Here is a 20,434-nt window from a genome sequence, read left to right on the forward strand (position 1 = left end):
GGTTTTTCTTTTGTGTGTGGATTGTTTGTCTTGTGTCTTCTGAATCAATCAAGTAACCAACCAACCAACCAACGAACGAAATAACGCAAAAAAAAACTTAAGGCTTTGATGTATATATATATGTAAGTGTCTCATGGACGGATCCAAAGGGGGGGACGATACATTTTCAGTCCATCCATTAGGAATTCCCCCAGATACATGGTTTCTTCTGGTTTGAAAATATCTTAGAGTTCGTTGAGCTCTCGATTGAAAGGAATTCGTCATATATTACTTGAAACTAATATACAGTAATGGCCACAGATCTATGATCATTAGATTCTTGGACTTTTTGGTTACAACTCTCTATAATTTAAGTTTTCTACTACTTCAAAGAGTTCAAATGGGTATTAAATGATTTCAGAATAAAACAACAACAAATTAGGATTAAGATAATCAAAACTAAAGTCTGAAATTCTCAATTTGTGACCAACACTGTATGTATGATAGTTTTCATATTTCAAATTGAATCAAAAACTAATTGACATCTGGGTCATTGTTTTATATAGATTAAGATGTCTTTAAAAATGTATTTGGAATTTGCCATGCGCTCTCCCATGTGTCTGTGTGTAAGGGGGGTGTGGGGGCAGTGTGTGTGAGAGGGCGGGGCGAGGGCGAGGGCGAGGGGTATAAAAAAAACGACAGGCAACAAAATCAAATATTTAAGTTTATGTATATGCATGTATATAAATATGTACATGGAATTATGCAGTTAGGCTGGGCGCAAAAATAAATAGAAAGAAAAATGCTAATACATGAAAAACGGCTTGAAAAATTGGCAACTTTGTACATTTTCTTTGGATTTTAATATTGGTTTAATTTTCTTGTTTGTTTTTGTTGAATTGAATTTAATTGAATTGAACTCACAAATCTTAGCTGTTGATGTTGTTGCGGCGGCGTTGTCCTGCAGCAAGTTTACTTTTCTTTTTTTCTATGTATGTGTGTGTGTGTGTGTGTGTGTGGGTGTGAGCAAAACCACATATTGCCCCTCCCGACCCGGCCTAATTAAAGGCACAAAAGAAATATAACTATTTGGAAACTATGCGATGTTTCACTTTGGTTTTGCTGGTCTCGTGACTTTTGGGGGAAAACAATAGAAACTAAAACAAAGTTTTCTTTAAAAAACTCAACGAAAAAACGTAGACAAAACGTAAGAAGGAAAGAAAGAAAGAACGATCAACAAAGAAAAAAATCAAAACCAAAAAAAAAAAAGAAAAGAAATCCTAAGGAGTTTGTTTCAGTACAGTTACAGTTCGTGTGTGTGTGTGTCTGTGTGTGTGTGTGTATGGGTGTCCAGTTGCGTCTCCGGAAACTGGAATGCCTGAGTCTGAGTGGGTAGTAAATTGGTGGGTGGGAGAGAGATTGAGTGAGAGTGAGAGAGCGAACTTTCTAAGCGCCCATCATGAGCTGTTCGAATGCATCTTCCACATTACTCTCATCGAGTAGATTTAGATTCGCTATATGCGGCATTGTGGCACTACGACTTAGGCCACCACCACCCGATGATATAGCCACACCACCACCTCGTCCCGCTATAGAGACATTACCATTGGAGGTGCTGGACAATGTACTGAGAGATTTGCGTGCTGTTGACAGCTTCTCGCTGGTCTTTGTTCGATTAATGGCCGATTTTCGTGAACTCGTGCTTGCAGTCAGTGTGCGTATTTCATCCACCACCGCACCACCAGCACCTGTGGGTGATTTTTGTCCCGAAAAATAGGCAGCCACAGTGCGTTGCTTCTCATTCAATTGGGACTTATCAATGCCAGCCTCATAGAGTTTGGGCACAGCGAGCGTATGTCCCGATTTTGAACGTCTCAATTCTCCTCCAGGTGGAGCTTGATTATATTTGGTTGGATTCACATTGCTTTGTTGCTGCTGTTGCTGACATATTTGTGTCCATGAATCACACTTGCTAAGTCGATTGATACGTGAACCTGCCCCTCCGCCTCCTTGCTGCTGCTGCTGCTGTTGTTCCTCATCCTGACTGCGTCTACTCATAGAGCTGAATGCACTGACATTATTAAAGACTATATTGCGTGGAATTTGCTCCTCTGGTGGCAGATCAGCTGGCTGAGGTTGAGGTGTGGCAGGTGTCTCAACTATGCTAGGTTTCTGTTGCTGGTGTTGCTGCTGCTGCTGCTGCTGATGGATCACCTCATGTTGTATGGTTGTTGTTGTTGTGGTCACCTGGCTGCTGCTGCTGTTTTTCAATTGTGGACTCTGATACGCATTGGGCACATAATGATGTCTCTGCGGTGGTCCAAATTTCTTTAATAATGGAGCATTCTCCTTAGGTAGCGATGACTTTACTATGTCTGGAGTATCTGCAGGTGCAGATGACTTGTATTCCTGCATCTGCTGATGTTCATAGTAAGTCAGACCACGATGTTCGAGTACATTGCCCAAACTTTTGCGACGCAGCTCACTCAAATGTTGTTGATCCTTACGCTGTTGCTGTTGTTGATGATGGTTCTGAAGGGCAGAAGTCGATTGCAGCGATTGTTGGGACATCACTCGGTTCTTGAGTGGCACAGGTGCTGGTGCTGGCGCTGAATCTATAATGGCTGACTGGCGTAACATTGGCGCTTGAGGACGCATTGGTGTGGTGCTGCTGCTGCTGCTGGTGGTGGTTGTTGTCTCGCCAATGGTGTGACTGCGTATACTTAATCTTGGACGTCCCGAGGGCGCTTGTTGTATTGGAATCTCGGGTTTTGGAGCCAATTGCGGCTTATTACTGCGATCCACAAGTGGCGGCACAGTCACGGAGGCCGGTTGCTTGTGCACGGGATTGGCTGTCCAGCTAGTGCTAGCCGATGGCAGGGACAATGATGAACTGGCATTGGAACGCTCTGATGTTCGTCGCAGACGTTGACTAATCGATGATTCCAGTTCATCTGCCGAATCATCCAATGGATAGGTGACCACATAAGAGGTGTGTGTTTCACCCAGATAGCCATTATCGGTGGCTGGACGTGGTGGTTGCTGCACGGGAGGCGTTGGTGGAGTGTATGTGGGATTCGCCTGATAGTTGATGCTGACAGGAATCGATGGAATTGATGCATAATGAGGTTGTCGATTTGCCTCATAATTGGTTAGCTTGGGGAACAGAGGTTCCACAAGTGGTGCCTGATACTGTCGACCATCGGGTGAGAGGCATCCAGCAGGCTTTGGTGAATTTGGCGCTGTCATGGATTGAGGTTTCGCTTCGATACGGCTTCTATTTAATACAGATGATGTCTGTGGTGCTGATATTGGTGGTGGGCGCTCACTTTCCGGGGCACCACTCAGATTCTTCATGGTGTAGAGCAGCGACTTGGCTGCCCGGGAGTTCCTTCCGAAGACCTCATCATCACTCATATGGGCTGTGCGGCGATCAGCCACTCGGACAGCAGTTTGACTTTTTGGCTTACGCATCACTTTGGTCTCCACTCGATATTCGAGCATATTGTTATCCGAATCCATGTCGAGATCATCGTCTGTGTTGTCCGTCATGGCGGGCACTGTAAGGAAACTGGTTGGACTTGTCGGCGAACTATCCACATCGATCACATTATTATTATGCGGATGATATGCCAATGTATCGTAGGCGGTGTGATGCGTGGAAGTGGGCGGTAAATATGTTGGATTCGAAGTGGTTAATACCAGTGGCGCTGCCAATGGATTGGTAAGTGGATCAGCCTGATCGGCCACAGCACTCGGCAGGCAAGGTTGACTTCGGTAATTATTATTAAATTGTCCCTGATGCCTACGCACTGGTGGAAAGTCTGCGTAGGTGAATGAGATATTGGTGGGTTGCGGAGGAGGAGCTGCCACCTTCGTTGTGGCTGGATAGCTGGCACCACTTGGATCCATGGCATTGGGCAAGGAAGGACGTTTCCTGAATTCAGTATAAACTGTTGGCGGTGGCGATTTCGATCGCAGTGAGTTGTGACGTTGCAGATAAGTGTTGGACGCATGATGGACATTCTGCTGCTGCTGCTGCTGCTCAAGATTGTCCCTTAGCGATCGCTCCTCAAAGTGATGAGCTTTGCGTCTAAAGTCACTATTATCCACCTTGGGTTTGGCCACCCAGGGCAGGCCAATGGGCGATGTTGCTGTCGATGAAGGGGACGGTGTATTGCTATTGTACGAATGCAATCTTCCGGGTGCCTGCAAATGTTTGCTCGTTTTGGTTTGGGTTGAAGGCGGCTGCCAGGTGGCTGGTTGAGTGCCATGCTTTTGGGCGATGGGCTTGAAGATGCTTGGTGCCGGCACCTGATCATGCTCGATGGGCCGGAAAACGGACTGGGGAGCGTGTATAAAGTGATTGAGTGGTGCTGCCTTTTGCTGTTGGAGTCGCAATTCCATTTCCTGACGACGCTGCAGTTCCATTTGCTCTTGATGCTTGCGCTGTCGTTCCAGTTGCTGTTGACGTTCGAGATGCTGTATCTCCAGTTGCTTCTCGTAATATTCTCGCTCGAGGCGAGCACGCTGTTCGCGTTCGAATCTGGCCTCCTGTTCGAGGCAAAGTTGTCGCTCCAGCTCCTGACGACGTTGCCGTTCAGCCAGGGCCTGGGCCTGAGCTTGGGCGGCAGCTGATTGTTCCAGTTCCCTTTGGTGTTGGTCTCGTTGGAGTTGCTCTCGCTGTATTTGTTCTCGTTGCAGTTGTTCGCGATGCAATTGCTCACGTTGCAATTGTTCATGCTGCAGTTTCTCACGCTGCAATTGTTCACGATGCAATTGCTCTCGTTGGAGCTGCTCTCGTTGTAATTGTTCTCGGTGTAGTTGCTCCTTTTGATAATGCTCTCGCTGCAATTGCTTGCGCTGGGCATGTTCTCGTTGCAATTTCTCTCGCTGCATTTGTTCTCGTTGCATTTGCTCGCGCTGCTGCTGTTGATGCTCCTGTTTAGCCCAACCTGGCACATGACTTGGTGCCTGCGGTGGCTTACCCTTTGTGGCCTGAGCTGCCGCACCAGTCTCGAATGTATGCTTGATATTACCGAACTTATGGGTCCAATTCGAAACACTACGCGATGAACCACCACCACCCCAACCCAAACCACTCTGATGGCTTTGCTTGTTAATAAAGGCCAAAAACTTGTGATCATTCTCCGTCTTGGGCTCAAACGGTGGCACTGCATTATGTACACGCCGCTTCACACTGACCTGAACCGTACGCTTGAGACCCAAATGTGGACCTTCATCCAATTCTGCATCCGAATCGCTATCACAATCCGCCATATACTTGGCCTTGGCCTTGGGTATGTCAATGGTGTTGGCTCTTTTCATAAGCTGTTTTCTGGCACCATTAAAACGATTATTGGCTCCATCTCTAGCGTTTGTCGTCTCCTCCACTTGATTCTGATGGCTCTGATCGTTTGCATAGCTGGCAAAACTGACGGCATAATCACCTGAGAGAGGTCTTCTATTATTGCCAGCAGTGGATGGTTTCAGATGTGTTCCTTGCTGCGTTGTCGTTGGTGGGGGGGCGGCACTTCCCTGTTGGTTAGACACAAACTGATTGGGTCTATATAGCTGTATGCCCGGCTGTATGGCACTTGAACTGGCATTCTTTTCCAGTGGCACAAAACTCTTTTTATTATCGAACATTATCATGTCCTCCATGTAACGACGCGCATCGGCCAATTCCTCGCGACTCACACCGACAGTGTATCGACTGTTCCGTTGACGACGCTTGGCAAAGCGCTGCTGACGACTGCCCGATTGATCGGGCTCTGGACTTGGCGGAGACTGATCGACATCTTGTTGCTGTTGGTGTGTCGCTAAACTATTCTCAACATCGCTGGGCAATTTCTCTGGTGCACTGAGACCTGTTTGCAGGCGTGCAACAAGTGCCAATAGAGCTTGACGTTGCCCGCCGTCGACGGCCAATTCTTTGCCCTGTTTCAAAGAGCACTCCAATCGGCTAAGGGCATCTGTTACCTCCTCGACAAGCGAACGATTGGCTTCGCTGGCATCGCCACTGCTGCGCTGCTGAAGAGTATCACGTAAACCGGCGGCAAGTAAACGCAAATCCTCACCACTCTCAGTACCCGAATCCTCCTTTTGAGGCACACTCAGTCTTGTCACTTGCGGAGTTCCTGTTGACCCTGTTCCTGTAGACAATGCTTCCCCGGTTGGCATTGTGTCTGCTTTCGCTTTGTCCCTTGTTCTAAGTTTTTGGCTAACCTGGCTACTAAATTTCCTACTGCTAAGACTACTACTTGGCTTGGCTATATCTGCGTCTCCTGTCGTTGTTGTTGTTGTTGCTGTTATAGTTGCTTCTGTTGTTGCTGCACTTGTTTCTGTTTCTGTTGCTGTTGCTGCTGTTGTTGTTGCAGTTGCAGACAGGGACTCACCCTGATTGACCTTCTGCACTTGAGTATGTCCGTCAACGACCGTCTCTTGTTTGCTTTCCAACTCAACTTTGGCTAATTTCTGTTCAACTTTCTGCACCGATTTGGTTTGAGTGGTATTTGTCTTTGATTCAATGGTTTTGGCCAATTCTGGTTGCTTTTCCTTGACGTCTTTTTCGTCCTTTTTGGAATCTTTCACCTCTTTTGCCTTTGGCTCTTCCTCGTCGACGTCGTCGTCGTCGCTATAGTCGGTGACTTCTTCGATTATCTCCTCATACTCACTGGCACTGCTTTCGTCGGCTTCCTCCTGCTTTTTGGCAGAGGCTATATTGCCTGCCTTTTTGTCTTTATTTTTTTAAGTAGAGAAGATGAAGAGAGAGAGATAGATAGATAGATAGAGATAGAGAGGTAGAAAGAGTGAGGCTTCAAGACTGGCAAGGCCCGCGAACAATTAAGAACAACGCAACAACATCAAGCATTAAAAAAGAAGATATATATGTATATAGAATAATAAATGCAGGGCAAGGGGGCGAAAACAGGGCGTACAGAAATATGAATTGACGAAACCATCTGAAGACTTTTGAATTTTGCTTCTTTTTTAACAATCAACGAGTAATACAATCAAATAACGAGTAACGAGAGACGCGACGTATTTTTGACACTCTGAACTTTTGTTGTTGTTGGATTTCAAATGTTAAATGAAGAATAAGTTTTGATATATTTTTTTGCGCTTTTTTTTTTTTTGTTTTGTTTGTTCCTAGAATAAATGCAATACCTTGCACATCGGCCTCGAGACCTCTGTCGATCGCGTGTATACTATAGCCTAGCTACCTACAAGATATAAATCAATAATAGAGATAAGAGAGAGTGTGTGAGAGAGAGAGAGAGGAGTAAAGGGATATACCATTATTGCCTCTAATATCAAGTCCAAGGACTTACTACAAGTGCTTCCATTTTCTTTTTCTTCTCCATTTTGGGTTAGTTTTGACTTTGGTATGTGTATATATGTATATACAGGTGTGTGTGTATGTGTGTGTGTGCGCAAAGAAGCATTGTAAAATGGAGGCATGATAGAACTTACCTTCACGTTCCGCCATAAGTTCGCGTAGGCGTGCACGGATCTTGCGACGCTCCTCGTAATTGGAGGCCTGTTCCAGCTAAAGAAGAATTAAAGCAGTAGAAATCATCAGTTTTGTGTGTGTGTGTGTGTGTGTGGGTGTGTTTGTGTGTGATGAAAGAAAATTTAAATTGACATACCAATTGCTTAAGCACTTCTTCGTCCCAAATGTCCTCGATGTCACAAGTTGTACGTAAAACTGGTGATGAGGAGCTGTTTTTATTGTTGTTGCTGTTGTTGCTGTTGCTGTTGGTAGTACTACTACTACTACCTGATTTGCTGTAGGTATTGGTAATGCGCGTGGTTTTCACCTGAAAAGCCAACAAAACGAAATGAATATTTCAATTTTTCAGTTTCATCTTTTGTTTATCAACCGGAAAATTCTCTCTCTCTCTCTCTCTCTCTCTCTTTCTCTCTCTATGTACGCTTTCCTCACAACTAACTAAGCAGCCAGCTGTTGCTGGTGTTTCTTGGGTCTAAATAAAGCCGATGAACACATCTACTATGTGTCGGCCACGCCAACATTTCATCGTGCCAAAAAAAAAAAAGTAGAAATATGTGTATAGATATAATTGAAGAAAAGCAAAACAGAAAGTACTCTAGACTCTTGACGCCCCCGCAACAATCATGCTCCCCGATCACGTTCCCATCACGAATAGAGACAATCCATTGATTGGGGAAATCAATCACATATCCTTTGACAAACAGTCAGAGAAAGTTTTCCTTCCGGCATTTTTAAAAATTGTCTCACAATTTTTCATTCATTTTCAAACAGAAGACAAAACGAATCCAAAAAAACAAAAACAATCAAATTTAGCTAAACATGAACGATCTTCGATGAATGAAAGTGAATTCAAATGGCTTAAAGTTATGGCCAAATCAGAGAAAAAACAAATATTTATATCGTTAGAGAGAGACAGCAGAGAATTGAGCATTTTTTTGTTCTTTCCGCTTTCGTATATTCGAGTATATATCTTAAATGAATCATTATCTATATATCATCATGTTTGTATGTAAGTAAATGCAATTTTATTTTCCTTTTGCCATTTATCTGCCATTTTCTTTATCTGCATTTTTAATTCGTTCAATTAAACGTTTAAAGACCCCGCATAAAAATGAAATTCATGTTTTTTTTTTCGAATATTTCGAAAACAGATCTTTCGAATATTTTCCTCTTTTTTTTTCCTTTGGTGGCCTTTTTTGACCAAATTTGGTCAGGCCAAATGAAAAATTAAAAACAACAAAAAAAGAAAGAACAAATAAATAAATATAAGCGAACATGTTCGAGAGGCAAACAAAAACACGCGTTCCTATTTTTAGTTAAAAATTATTTAAACATACATACATACATTTCTATATGTATAACAGAGAATGATAGAGAGAGAGCGAGAGAGAGAGAGAGAAAGAGGAAGGCAGATCTCTGGAGAGAAAGTGAGAGAGAGATAAAGGAAAACGTGCCATATAGGGATTAACATTGTTACTTTCTCAAGTACCAACAAATAAGACAACACAACAAAAAAGAAGAGACGACTCGAATGATACCCTATAGAGAAAAGCAAGATATTCAATAGACCAAAAACCAGTCAAAAATAAACTCAATTCCTAGGTCCTAACGAGTCCATGACAAACCCTTTTGAAGAGACAACTTATTAAGAATCCGTCTGATTCAATTCTGGATGTGCTTTATACACCAAAGAGAGTACAAAAAGGACCTTTACAAGTTGTTTTTCCAATAAGTTTGTCATCCTTAATATACCCTTTTGGGAGTGCTTTGACTCCCACTACAGGGTATGCAGGTCTATTTATTCTCTTGAAACTAAACATTATGAACATTAAAATTCGTTTGGCAAACATTTTCTATTCTATTTGAAATGCCAACTAACAAATGTAGGACACATTAAAAATACGTAAAAATACATAAATAAATAAATGAGAAAAATTCTATATAATATATGTATGTATGTTTGTATATACCCTATTTTAAAAATGAGGGGTATGTCTCATTTAAAGTCTCTAGTAGAAAGCTTTAATCAACAATCTTCAAAGAAGATCAATTAACAAAAAGGAGTTAGTAAAGGAGGGATATATCTGAGTATTATAATTAACTTAGTTTGATTTATTATAACAATTCATAAGAAGGGGTAACCCCCAAAAAAACAAAAATCAAAAAGATATTTGTATATGTAAAGGAAAAACGTTTCTCTATGTTTTTGTTTGTCAATTTTAATTTAATTTTTCATTAATTTGTTTTATTGTTTCTGTTTGTTGTTGTTCTTGTTGTTGTAGCTTTTGTGCCAAGTGGCAAGTGCCAAAGTATTTGGCGTAATTCCGACAAAGCGGAACAACCTAAACCAAAACCCAGCCAACCAAATAGAAAAACAATGACGGGAAAAGTGAAGTGAAGTGATGTGATGTGATGTGATGTGAAGTGAAGTGGGTGAAATGGGTTATGAACGATGGAACAAGATGCAAAATTGTGTTGCCAGTTGCAACTGGGCAATTGGTTGGTCATTGACTGGTCACTGACTGTGCCTGCCTTTTCCTGCCTCACGCAGTCTTCTCGATTCTAGCTTGATCAATTTCAGAGTGGGCGGGGGGGAGGTAAAATAATTAATGTTGTAGCCATTGTTGTTGTTGTTGTTCTCTTTTACAACAAAAAAAAAAAAAAGAGGGAAAAAAAAGACACAGAAAACAGACAAAACATAAAATGATTTGTTTTAAATTTAGCCAAAGTTGGCAATGGACAGGGAAGGCCGTCAGTGGATAAACGACGCCCACCAGGAGCCTCCAAAGAAACCAAAAACTGAATATATTGAAAATATTCATTTTGCGTTTCACATAGAGACACACACACACACACACATACATACTTATAGATGTGTATATATTTTAAGCACATACACAGATACCAGAAAAACGAGATTTTCTTTTGACATGCAAAACGAAGAGAGAACAGGAGCAGACCCAAATTGAATTATGAAACAAGAAACAAACAAATAAAAAAAAAAAACAGGGGGAAAAATGAAAAACTTTAAGTACCTAAAGTTTAATTGCAAATCTAACAACAAGTTTGTTGAGATCAATTTCCCCCTTTGTATCAGATACTTCAAATAAGTATAAATTTATGCCTAATATCACATTTAAGAAGGCTTAAAGCTTATAAGCCAAAAGTTGAAAATCAATCGGAAGAAGTATTCAACTTTGCTAAGACAAAGAAACTGAACAATAGAGATCGATCGTCGACTTGAACTGAAATTCGAATACATCCTTTTTTCTACAGGGTAACGAAAACCGGCTTTCAAAGTCATAAAGAAGACAGACACACACACACACAGCCATACATACATAAACGTCTAATGAAACAACTGAAGGCTAAAAGGGACAAGTGATGAAGATGATGATGAAACATTGCGAACATGTTACGCTTAACTAAGTAACAAGAATTGTGCTAGTCGGAAAAGAAAATGAGGAAAACAAATTATGGTATCTATAGTCGGTATGTATATACATACATACATACATACATACATAATTTATAGCTACTCCATAAAAGTTGCAGAACTACAACAACTACTGTTATTACAAATATGTATATACAGTGCTGGAACATTGTTTAAGAGCACTTGATTTATTTATTTATTATGATGATTCTTGAGTAAGTTTTAAGCAGTCATAAACTAAAGTACTCCAATTTGTGTTTACTCAATTTGATTTCCTTATACTTTCAGGGCATTAAGCTTAGTTCACCAATGTTTACTTTAAGTCGCCTCCAAGCTCTAAATGCTCTAAATATTGATCCAGCATTGTAAATAGTACATATTTCAAGTTGTGTCTTCTACTTGTAATTAGACGTAAATTTACTCTCAAAAATTAAAAAATTGCTTGGAATTTATTACATCCAATGTCTTTTGTTCAAACTTAAAGAGATGACAAAGTGTCATGTCCGAAATACATATAACCATCCTATGTATCCTATGCATCTCAAGATTGCATCCAACGATCATGATATAAGTCATAAAGTGAAGTCAAGAAAGTCAAGCTATATAAAGTATGTATAAAGAATCTATATTGATCTGAATAGAATATTTATCTGATAACTAGATAATTTTTAGCTAAAGTTAACCATAAAGCCAAGAACACTTATCCCAAAAGATTAGTTAAGATCTCTCTTTTATATCTTTATGGAATTAATATGTATATATTTTTAGTTGACTCATGAGAACTTGACTCTGGAATATCATAGATAACACTATAATAATGGCTATGGCCTGGTATGTGTATGTATATGTATGTATCTTTTAATGATTGCTGAGACATAAGTATATGTAAGTATATAGAGTCGACATCAAAAAAAATCGGATCATGCATTCATTTGCTGCACATGCACATTTTTTGGTTTTTGATGGGTCGATTCACTTTTCTCCAATCGGGCTAGCCAGGCGGCTGACTATGTACATATGTAGCTGATCTAGTCGAATACTATTTGAATAGACAAATGTGTTGGATATATTTAAATATACACACACGCATGTACATATGTATGCATGTATGTGTGTATATATCTAAGCAAAATGCTCCTTCATCGTATGGTCGTCGTCGGTACGTAAAAATAGTGCCTATCGTTGCGCTATTTTCGTCGAAATTTTTCCGTAGATTTGCGTTCTCATTCTCAACGCATCCCTCTCCCCAAAAAAAAAAAAAAAAAACCCAAAAACAAAAACCAAAAAAAAATTTATTTATTTATTTAGATCTGTATCGCTCTATTCAACACATACACATATGTACATACATGTATATATATATATATATATACATATACATATATATATATATATATATTGGTATATTTAGACAAAGTTGTCGTCGTAGCGTTTTTCTTTTTGTCTTCTTTGGCTTTCTTTCAGGTGCATTTTTTGAGGTGTCGTGACAGAACATTCTTTTTCTCAAGTTATGCACACTACTACTAAAAATAATTGAAAAGCCTTTTTGGCCACGCCTTCAACTAGTACATCTAGCCTCATCTCTCGCCTTTACCCCCCCTTTTGGCATTATTCATTTCCCCCAATTGCCATTATGTTGCCCCTCGATCACGGGACCGGTCGATGTCTATTCATCTCTCCATGCATCCATCCATCCATCCATCAAACCATCTATCCAACCATATAGTCCAAATGCTTGAATCTCCATGCCTCTCCCTAATACTTACACGCTGTCGGTTAGTTTCCTTCTGGCTGGTTGCCTCTTAGACCATATATGGGCACTCGCGTTCGTTCACCATAACAAAAATATAGCTATACTATATAGTAATAACAAAAACGGCACAAGAAACTAACAAAAAAAAAAAAAAAAAATTTAAACACACAAATAACAAAAACAAAAGGAAGTAAAATACAATTTCAAATCAAAATGAAAAACTTGTCTTTTTTTTTGTGTGTTATTGTTGTTGTTGTTGTTGTTATTGGTTGCTGTTGTTGTTGGTTGCCTACTTTGCTTTTCTTTTTTCTTTTTTGCGTTTACACTTTTCTTTCTCTTTTCTTTTGTTGTTGTTGTTGTTGTTGCTGTTGTTTTGTTTTTTATTTAGTTATTTGTTCTCGGTCTCGGTTCTGATCGGTGGAAAACACTAGTCGTCGTCGTGGTCGTCGTCGTCGCACAAGTGATCGATGCCGCATCTGAGTGTGTACTAACTGATGAGACGGAGACGGCATTGGACCGATGCTATGGTTGCTGATGGTTAACGGCTGATGGCTATGTCTATGTCTATGGCTATGGCTATGGGCTATGGCCATGGCGTGTGTGTTCCTGGCCAGCCAGGCGTCGCATCACGCACACGGCACTCAAAAGAGCATCAATATGAGAGAGGGAGAGAGAGAGAGCAACTTGGGAGAGTTGGGGCCAACAAGGGGAGGGCACATACATATATGTACATACATACATATGGTGAGAAGGAGGGGTTGTGGGCAAGAAAAATTAATTTGCACAATTTGACTTACCGCTTGGCTATTCTGACGTTGACCGGCAGTGTTGGTGGTGCTGATGGTGCTGCTGCTGCTGGTAGTGCCAGGTGGTAACATACTCTCCACGCCCTGCATCAAAACACTTGCCCCAAGGAATTTATTAAGCAAAGCCCGTGCCTCACGATCCTCGTTAGAATCACCAGGTTCAATCACTATCAATATATATATATATATATATACATAACTTTTATATGTGTTTGTTTCTTTTGATGCTTACCATTATCAGCATTACGCATACGATCTAGGACATCATTCACCCCAGTTACCAGACGTTCCTCTCCTTTGGTATTCAAAAAAGAACGTGTATTTTGTGATCGAGTGCTCGTGGAATTCGAACTAAATGTAGAGCTTGATCTCTCTTTGTGTCTCAATTGGGCTGGTGTCTCAACTTCAATGACACTGCACACATCATTCGATTCACTGTCTTCCGTCTCCGTATCGGGCATTTCGTTATGAGATGTCGTTGATTCCTTCTGGATGAATTTCTCACTCAATTCTTTTACCGATCCGCGACGGACATACTTGGTATCACTTGGTGGTTCAATTTTCTCAAACTCTCGTGTAATAATGGCATGGGATGAAGAATCATTTGAGGACTTGCGTTCCAATTGTGTCTGTAGCTTGGACAATTCATCGGCATTGGTGGAATAATGCAGTTCCTTGCGCTCATGACGTGGCGGAGATTTGCTGTCGGAGTAAAATTTCTCTTCAATGACATAACCTGTGACTTCTGGGGAGAGAATTCAATTTCGATTAAATTTTCAATAGAAGCGATAGGGAGATTTAATTACCTTCTTTGGTCTCACAGGGCACCGGTTGGGTCTTCTTTTTCAGTGCTCGTAATCCAAAAACTGGCAAACCATTCTCATCTGTTGGCCCCACGCCATAGCTAGAAGTTATGGAATCTTCTTCACGATTGTTGTTCTTCTTGGTGGTACTGGAACTGGTGGTACTGCTGGAACTCGTAGCCATTTGGGTACGTGTAATCTTGCTACTACTACTGGTCGTACTCGAGGTGGAACTCTTGCGAACTGAAGTTGGTGACTGAGTGGCTACGGGGTTAGTGTGGCCGCGTAATACTTTACTGCGATCAGCCCAAATGGGTCCACTGCTGCTGGGCTTGCTGGAACGCCTTTCAGGCGCTGGTGATGATGATGATGGACCATTGCGAGATTTGGTGGTTGTTCTTGTCGTGGTTGTGGTTGTTATTGTGTCGGTAGCCGGTCGACTCTGGGCTGGACTAGCACTACGTTCCCGGGGTTTGACTGGTGGCTTGCCTTGTAGACTAGTGCTATCTACTTGCTCCGAAGTTCGTGATTGCAAGCGATTGCTATTGGTTCGCATCTTAAGGGTCGCCTTGCCTTCGGGACTGTGACTCCGATCACGTGGCTGTGGTTCACGACGTGAGGGCAAGGGACTACGGCCAGCACTGGGTGATGATGTTAGGCTGCTAGTCTTGGTTGTGGTGGTAGTGGTCGTTGTTGTCGTTCCAGCATTGATCATATTCTTTCTGATCAAACGCATTTGAGCTCGGATACGACGACGCAACTCGTAACTGGTTACGGTCTCCAAAAGTTGTTCTAAGATCTGCAGATCGAATATCTCTTCGATTTCCAAATCAATCTGTTTGACCTCTTCACTGATGCCACTAGACGTCTTGGTGGATTGTCGCTTACTGGGCACATCGAATTTAACAGATGTATTTGGATTACGTGGCTCTCCGTTGGCTTCGTCCTCAATGGAGGATTTGCGTGAGTAATGGGTCTTGTTGATTTCCAAAGAATCGCGACGAATGTGTTCCAGGGAGCTTTTAGTGTGGTCCATGTAGGAAGGACGACGTCCATTGGGCTCTGTGCTTGGAGTAGTTGCTGTTGGTGTTGGCGATGGCGATGAAGCCTTTTCAAAGACATTTCGACGTGAGGCCACAGTGCTGGAACGTGTAGGCTTAACCTGGCCTGGAAGTGAGTCAATTTTATGGTCAACTGGAGAACTGGAACTAGGACTGGGGCTAAGGCTTGGTCTGGCCTGTGGTTGTTGTTGTTGTTGGTTAGTTGGGGTATGCATGGTGGTGCTGGTGTTGTGGTGCTCAGTGGTGGAGGAGGTGTTTTTAACTACGGTGGAGTTGGTCTTGGTGGCAGAAAGAGAGGACGATGGTCGCGATCGAGTTGGCGACGGCGATGGCGATGGTGAAAGGGATGGCGATTTGGCTTGCGGTTTCGTGGGCCTCTTATAGGCACCAGGAGCCGGTCCCACCTCCTCTACCTCGATATCTACATCGTTGTGAACCCATTGTTGTTGGCTTATGTGCTCCATTTGCTTTGTTGGGCTCTTGATGTCCCTTCCCGAATCTGTGGCACTGACTTGGGTTGGTTGCTTGGGACGAGTTTGGGCAAGCGAAGGACGCGTAGAGCGACTAGGTGACTTTGAAGGACTAGTTGTTTGCCTAGTTGTTGTTGTTGTCCGTTGATTTACACTCTGAGACTTGCGCTCTTCATTGATAAAAGCAGTGGTTGGATTGCGATGAGGTTTACTTGCCGGCGGCTGCGTTTTGCCAAATACTGATGGACGATTAAGAATGTCCTTTTGCCGCTTCAGCTCTAAGGCTGTCGTATGATTCTTAGACATGGGCGTAAGTTCCTCATCATCAAGCGGGCTTTTCTTCTCTACGTCTGTATCAGAATCCATTGGATTCTCTGGCTCTGATTCGTCTTCCAATTCGGGTTCACTCTGCCTGGATATATGACGCTCAATGTTGGCCACCAATCCAGGTGACTTTTGTGGAACAGTGGGTGCCAATTTCTCGGCAGTATCAATGAATTTGTATACCTTCTGTGAGACACTCAAAGTGCAATCATCTTGCCGCAACTCCTCGTCCAGGTCCTCGTAATTCGGACGCTCTATGTCACGAGTCGGTGTTATAGGTTGCTTGGTTATATTCTCCGCTGTCTTCAAAAACTTATCCACCTTTTGATTAATCGAAAGCAAACATTCATCACTTGCCGACACCTTGGTATGTTCATCGAACTGACGAGTAAAAGGTGTCGAGGATTTCGGTTGCTTCACCTGCTCGGCGGTGTGCGTAAATTTGGATACCTTCTCGTGCACACTCAGCAGACATTCATCCTCAACGATGTCGTTGACGATGGTATTACGGCTACTGCTGGTGGGATAGTCCAAACTTTGAGGAGCTTCCACAGTGGGGTTATCTAGTATATCATCTTCGATGCCATTGGAAGTACGCAACTCAGATATCTGATAGCCCACATAAGAATTGGCCTCTTCCTCGAAGATTGGTATATTGGTGACAACGGGTTTCTTTCGGGGCTCATCCTCTGGTTCTTGGACAACATCCGGATAACGAGGCTTACCAGTGTCCAGTTCGGCTGGCACTGGTGTTGGCACTATGCGATCCGGGGATGGCTCTCTCGAGCTCTTTGCCTGTTGTATATCAATGATAACATTTTCCATGTCCAGCTCGTTATTGCTGATCTGTTCCGATAAGTTGATGGTCTTTGTGGTGAAACACTTTGTGGTGCGATTTGTATGAGGGCGCAATGTGCTCATCTCAACTGTTGGCTTGCTTGGTTTGCCATTTACCACTTTAATCACGTTCTCGCTGGTGGAACGAGTCACCTTGTCCTTGTCACGTTTGGTAACCCGAGGCACTGGTGCTGACTCTTTGCGCTCAACGACTGGGAATGGTTTACGTGCTGGATTGACTTTCGATACGGATTTTCGTTCAACTCGTGGTGAGGGTGTCTTGGGAGCCGTGTGATCTATGATGATCTCAGTGTGTACAGAAATGTTACTGGATCGGCGGCGTTCTGTGATAGCTGGACGCGTTGGACTGCCATCGGGCGAAGAAGATTCCCCATCCACATTGTCGGATGTTTGGGGTCTCTGTTTGCGCGGCGAAGAGCGAAGACGATCCTTGATCGACGACGGCAAGGGGCTTGATTCGTTGGGTTTTGTGACTGATGGCTTTGTTTTAGTATTTGTGCGTGTTTCTTCTACTACAGAGTCACGCTTGGCGGTTTCTCGCCTTGGCAAAGATTCCTTGCGTGGACTCCTGCCGCTGGGACCTTTGGATGGGGTTGTAGTGGGTTGTGGTTCCTTCAAGGCAGTTTGCTTAGCCGATGTAGTTTTTGTCGATGTAGTAGTAGTCGAAGTACTTGTTGTCGATGTATTTCGAGAGTTACGTCGCTCAGTAGGTGTCTTCTTTTTGGGTTCGCTCTGGTTTGGCTCATCATCGTATGGCTGCTTTTTCATGGTAGATGGTTTGCTTTCCAAGGGAATCGTAGCGACATTTGTGGATCGCACATCACTAGGTTGTTTTTTATCTGGCAAAGACTTGCCGGTCTTTTCCACAACAGTTTTATCTGTGCAATTGATAACCTTTTTTGCCACGAAACTTGTCCCTGGCGAGGGGCTTCTTGGAGCTGAATTAGGCTGCACTGAAGACGGTGACGGAGTGGGAGCCTTACGCTCCACTGATGGTGACTTTGAGGGACGTTTATTGATAACAATTGTTGTTTCTTCATTGATGGTCAACTCTTCCGTATTATCAGTGGTTCTTTGAGATGGTTCCATAAATTCTTCTGGCTCACTGACTAAATCGACTGTAACCTCACTAAGTTGAGGTTGCTCATCCTCAACCTTGATAATTGGCTGAGTACGCACTACAAATGTCTCTGTCACACGACGTGCCCTATCTTCATCATCATCATCATCCAGACAATCTTCTATTTTTACCTGCATAGTTTCCGTCTCAGTTTGTTGCACCACTTCGCTGGTTTTCTCTTCATGATCATCATCATCATCACTTTCATCGTTATTGGGTTTTGTTGTATAGTTGCCCTGTGTATCGCCATCTTCTTCCATGCCTAAGATCTTGCGACAGCGATCCTCAAAAGTCTCTCTACGGGTTAGACCCTTTTTCCGGTAAGTAGGTTTACTGGGCTCATTCGGTTCAGGATTTGGACTCTTTGAGTAGAAGCCGCCATCGGGGCTTTCTGGACCATCTTCCAAATTGGATTTTGGTGTTTCTATTGGCTGGGACTGTGGCTGGGGCTGACTCTGACGCTCGTTCGTTATAAACTCTTCGTTTAGATTTTTCGTTGTGGTTTTAATGGTTTCGTTTATGGTACTACGGAACAGTGTGTCCTCCTCCGTTTCTGTTTGTTTGCGATTGTCTGAAATTTGAATTACTCGTTCCGAACTCACTCTTGGCGATTGTGTCTTGGGTTTTTCTGTCAAAATTTTCTCAGGGCTTTTGGATTTACGGTCTGTTGGGCCACGAATCGGGCTATCTCGATCTGGTTGGACTTTTTCGGATGTTTTTTGCTTAGTTTGAGTTGGTAACTCAACTGTTTCAACATAAGCCGGCACTTGTTGACGTGAGTGCGGCTTTTCGGGAGTGTTTGGACCTGAAAAATCCTTGGATCGCCTCGGCACTGGGCTGCTGTATCCTGCTGGTGACTGAGCCCTGTCGATATTTTGGCTTGCTGGCTTTGTTTTCTCAGGACTGACAGAACGTGGCAACTCCTGGGTAGGTTGTTTTTCGGGACTACCTGGTCGTGAACGAGGGCGAGGCAATGGACTGCTAGACTTGTCTCTCACCTCGCTGTTGGTGGTGGTCACCCGAATCACCGTTTCCTGCTCATTGACAAACGAAACATCCTCTGGGCGCTTTTTGGGACTTTCAAAGGTTGTTTCACGCTGCACAGGACGACGTTCGATGCTCGGCGACTTGGATTTCGAGCTGCGCCTGACTGGGCCATCGTCATCGATGCTGGGCCTGCTGCCAGTGCGTTCTTTGGGCTTTGCTGCGAAGGGAGTACATCAACAGCAATGCATAAACTTAAGTGGCAACCGACGTCGCTTGATGTGGATTGTTTTGGTATACTAGCATAGTGTAGGATTGGGTGTACTTTACCATTGCAGTTATTGGATTAGTTACGACTACGATCGAAGGGGGTTATAATTACGTCTACATCTCTAAGTCCCGAGTTGGTAAGTTGGCATTGGGTTAATGGCTCTAAATGGGTTAGACAAGTAGACAGGCAGGCAGGCAGCATAGACAGCAAAGACAGCTGTGTTCAAGGTTAATAGCAAGTTGAAAAAATTTGTTCAATCTCTCTTAAGAGTCCCCCCCGTTGTGCCCACTCTCTCTCTCCCTCTCTATCCATCTCTCTCAAAGGATTGAGGGGTGAGGGAGGGGGCGCATTCGGTCATGCAGTTTGTTTTGGTGAGTTAAGTTTGTGCTTGAGCAAAACATTGAATATTTCAAGATTGCATTTGGTTTTATTTATATTTTTGTTTGTTTTGTTTTTGTAATCAGTAAAAAGTTTTTATTTGCAAGTACTCCAAAAACAGAAATAGTTTTTAAATACTAAATAGAGTAATTGGTATAGATACAAAGTGTATATGTGAATGTGTGTGTGTGATTGTGTGTGTTGCTGTGTGTATTGTTGGTGTGGTTTATTTCGGGATTCATGCCTTACCAACGGTCTCTGAACTTGTCACCGCTGTTGCATTCGTTACCGGAACCGGATCTGGGACCTCCTTAACGGACGGACCGACCTTATAGTAGTGTAGCTTAACACATGGTGGCTCTTCCACAGGAGCAGCTGTTGAGGTAGCTTCATTTGTGCTCAGCTTTGTTTTAATTATTGTTTCGGTGGTGTCGGAGTTCTGGCTGTTCTTGGAGGTGGTTAGTGGTGTGTTCTTATTGTTGTTGGTTCTTTTTGGGATTGTAGTTGTAGTTGTTGTAGTTATAGTTGGTTCATTGTTGTTGTTGTTGTTGTTGTTAATAGTAGAAGTAGGAGAAGTAGGTGGCAAAGAGAATATATCGCCTGGCTTAGTAGTAGTATACGTATACTGTGATAGGTTGTTATCTGAAGGATACATTCATATACATACATAATTCC

The 20,434-nt window shown here is 42.8% G+C and overlaps 1 protein-coding gene across 13 annotated transcripts in view; it reads right to left on the reverse strand.

The window, feature by feature from the left end:
- Positions 1–20,434, reverse strand: part of LOC137585185 (mucin-2) — a 37,735-nt gene that overhangs the window by 3,784 nt on the left and 13,517 nt on the right. For 4 of the 13 annotated variants that reach the window (XM_068300864.1, XM_068300879.1, XM_068300871.1 and 1 more), the window contains 7 exons: positions 20,009–20,401; positions 14,297–19,330; positions 13,723–14,235; positions 13,482–13,657; positions 7,632–7,802; positions 7,456–7,531; positions 1,584–6,719 (listed from right to left, as the gene is read on the reverse strand). In XM_068300864.1, coding sequence (XP_068156965.1) covers positions 1,584–6,719; positions 7,456–7,531; positions 7,632–7,802; positions 13,482–13,657; positions 13,723–14,235; positions 14,297–19,330; positions 20,009–20,401 — 11,499 coding nt within the window. Of the gene's footprint in view, positions 1–903; positions 6,720–7,149; positions 7,206–7,455; positions 7,532–7,631; positions 7,803–12,697; positions 12,820–12,977; positions 13,186–13,481; positions 13,658–13,722; positions 14,236–14,296; positions 19,331–20,008; positions 20,402–20,434 lie in introns of those variants that run through there. The other 9 variants (XM_068300948.1, XM_068300916.1, XM_068300940.1 and 6 more) reach the window with 8 other exon arrangements.

The sequence above is a fragment of the Drosophila tropicalis genome, unplaced genomic scaffold, assembly GCF_018151085.1.
Source record: "Drosophila tropicalis isolate 14030-0801.00 unplaced genomic scaffold, ASM1815108v1 contig_158, whole genome shotgun sequence".
Lineage (NCBI taxonomy): Eukaryota > Metazoa > Arthropoda > Insecta > Diptera > Drosophilidae > Drosophila > Drosophila tropicalis.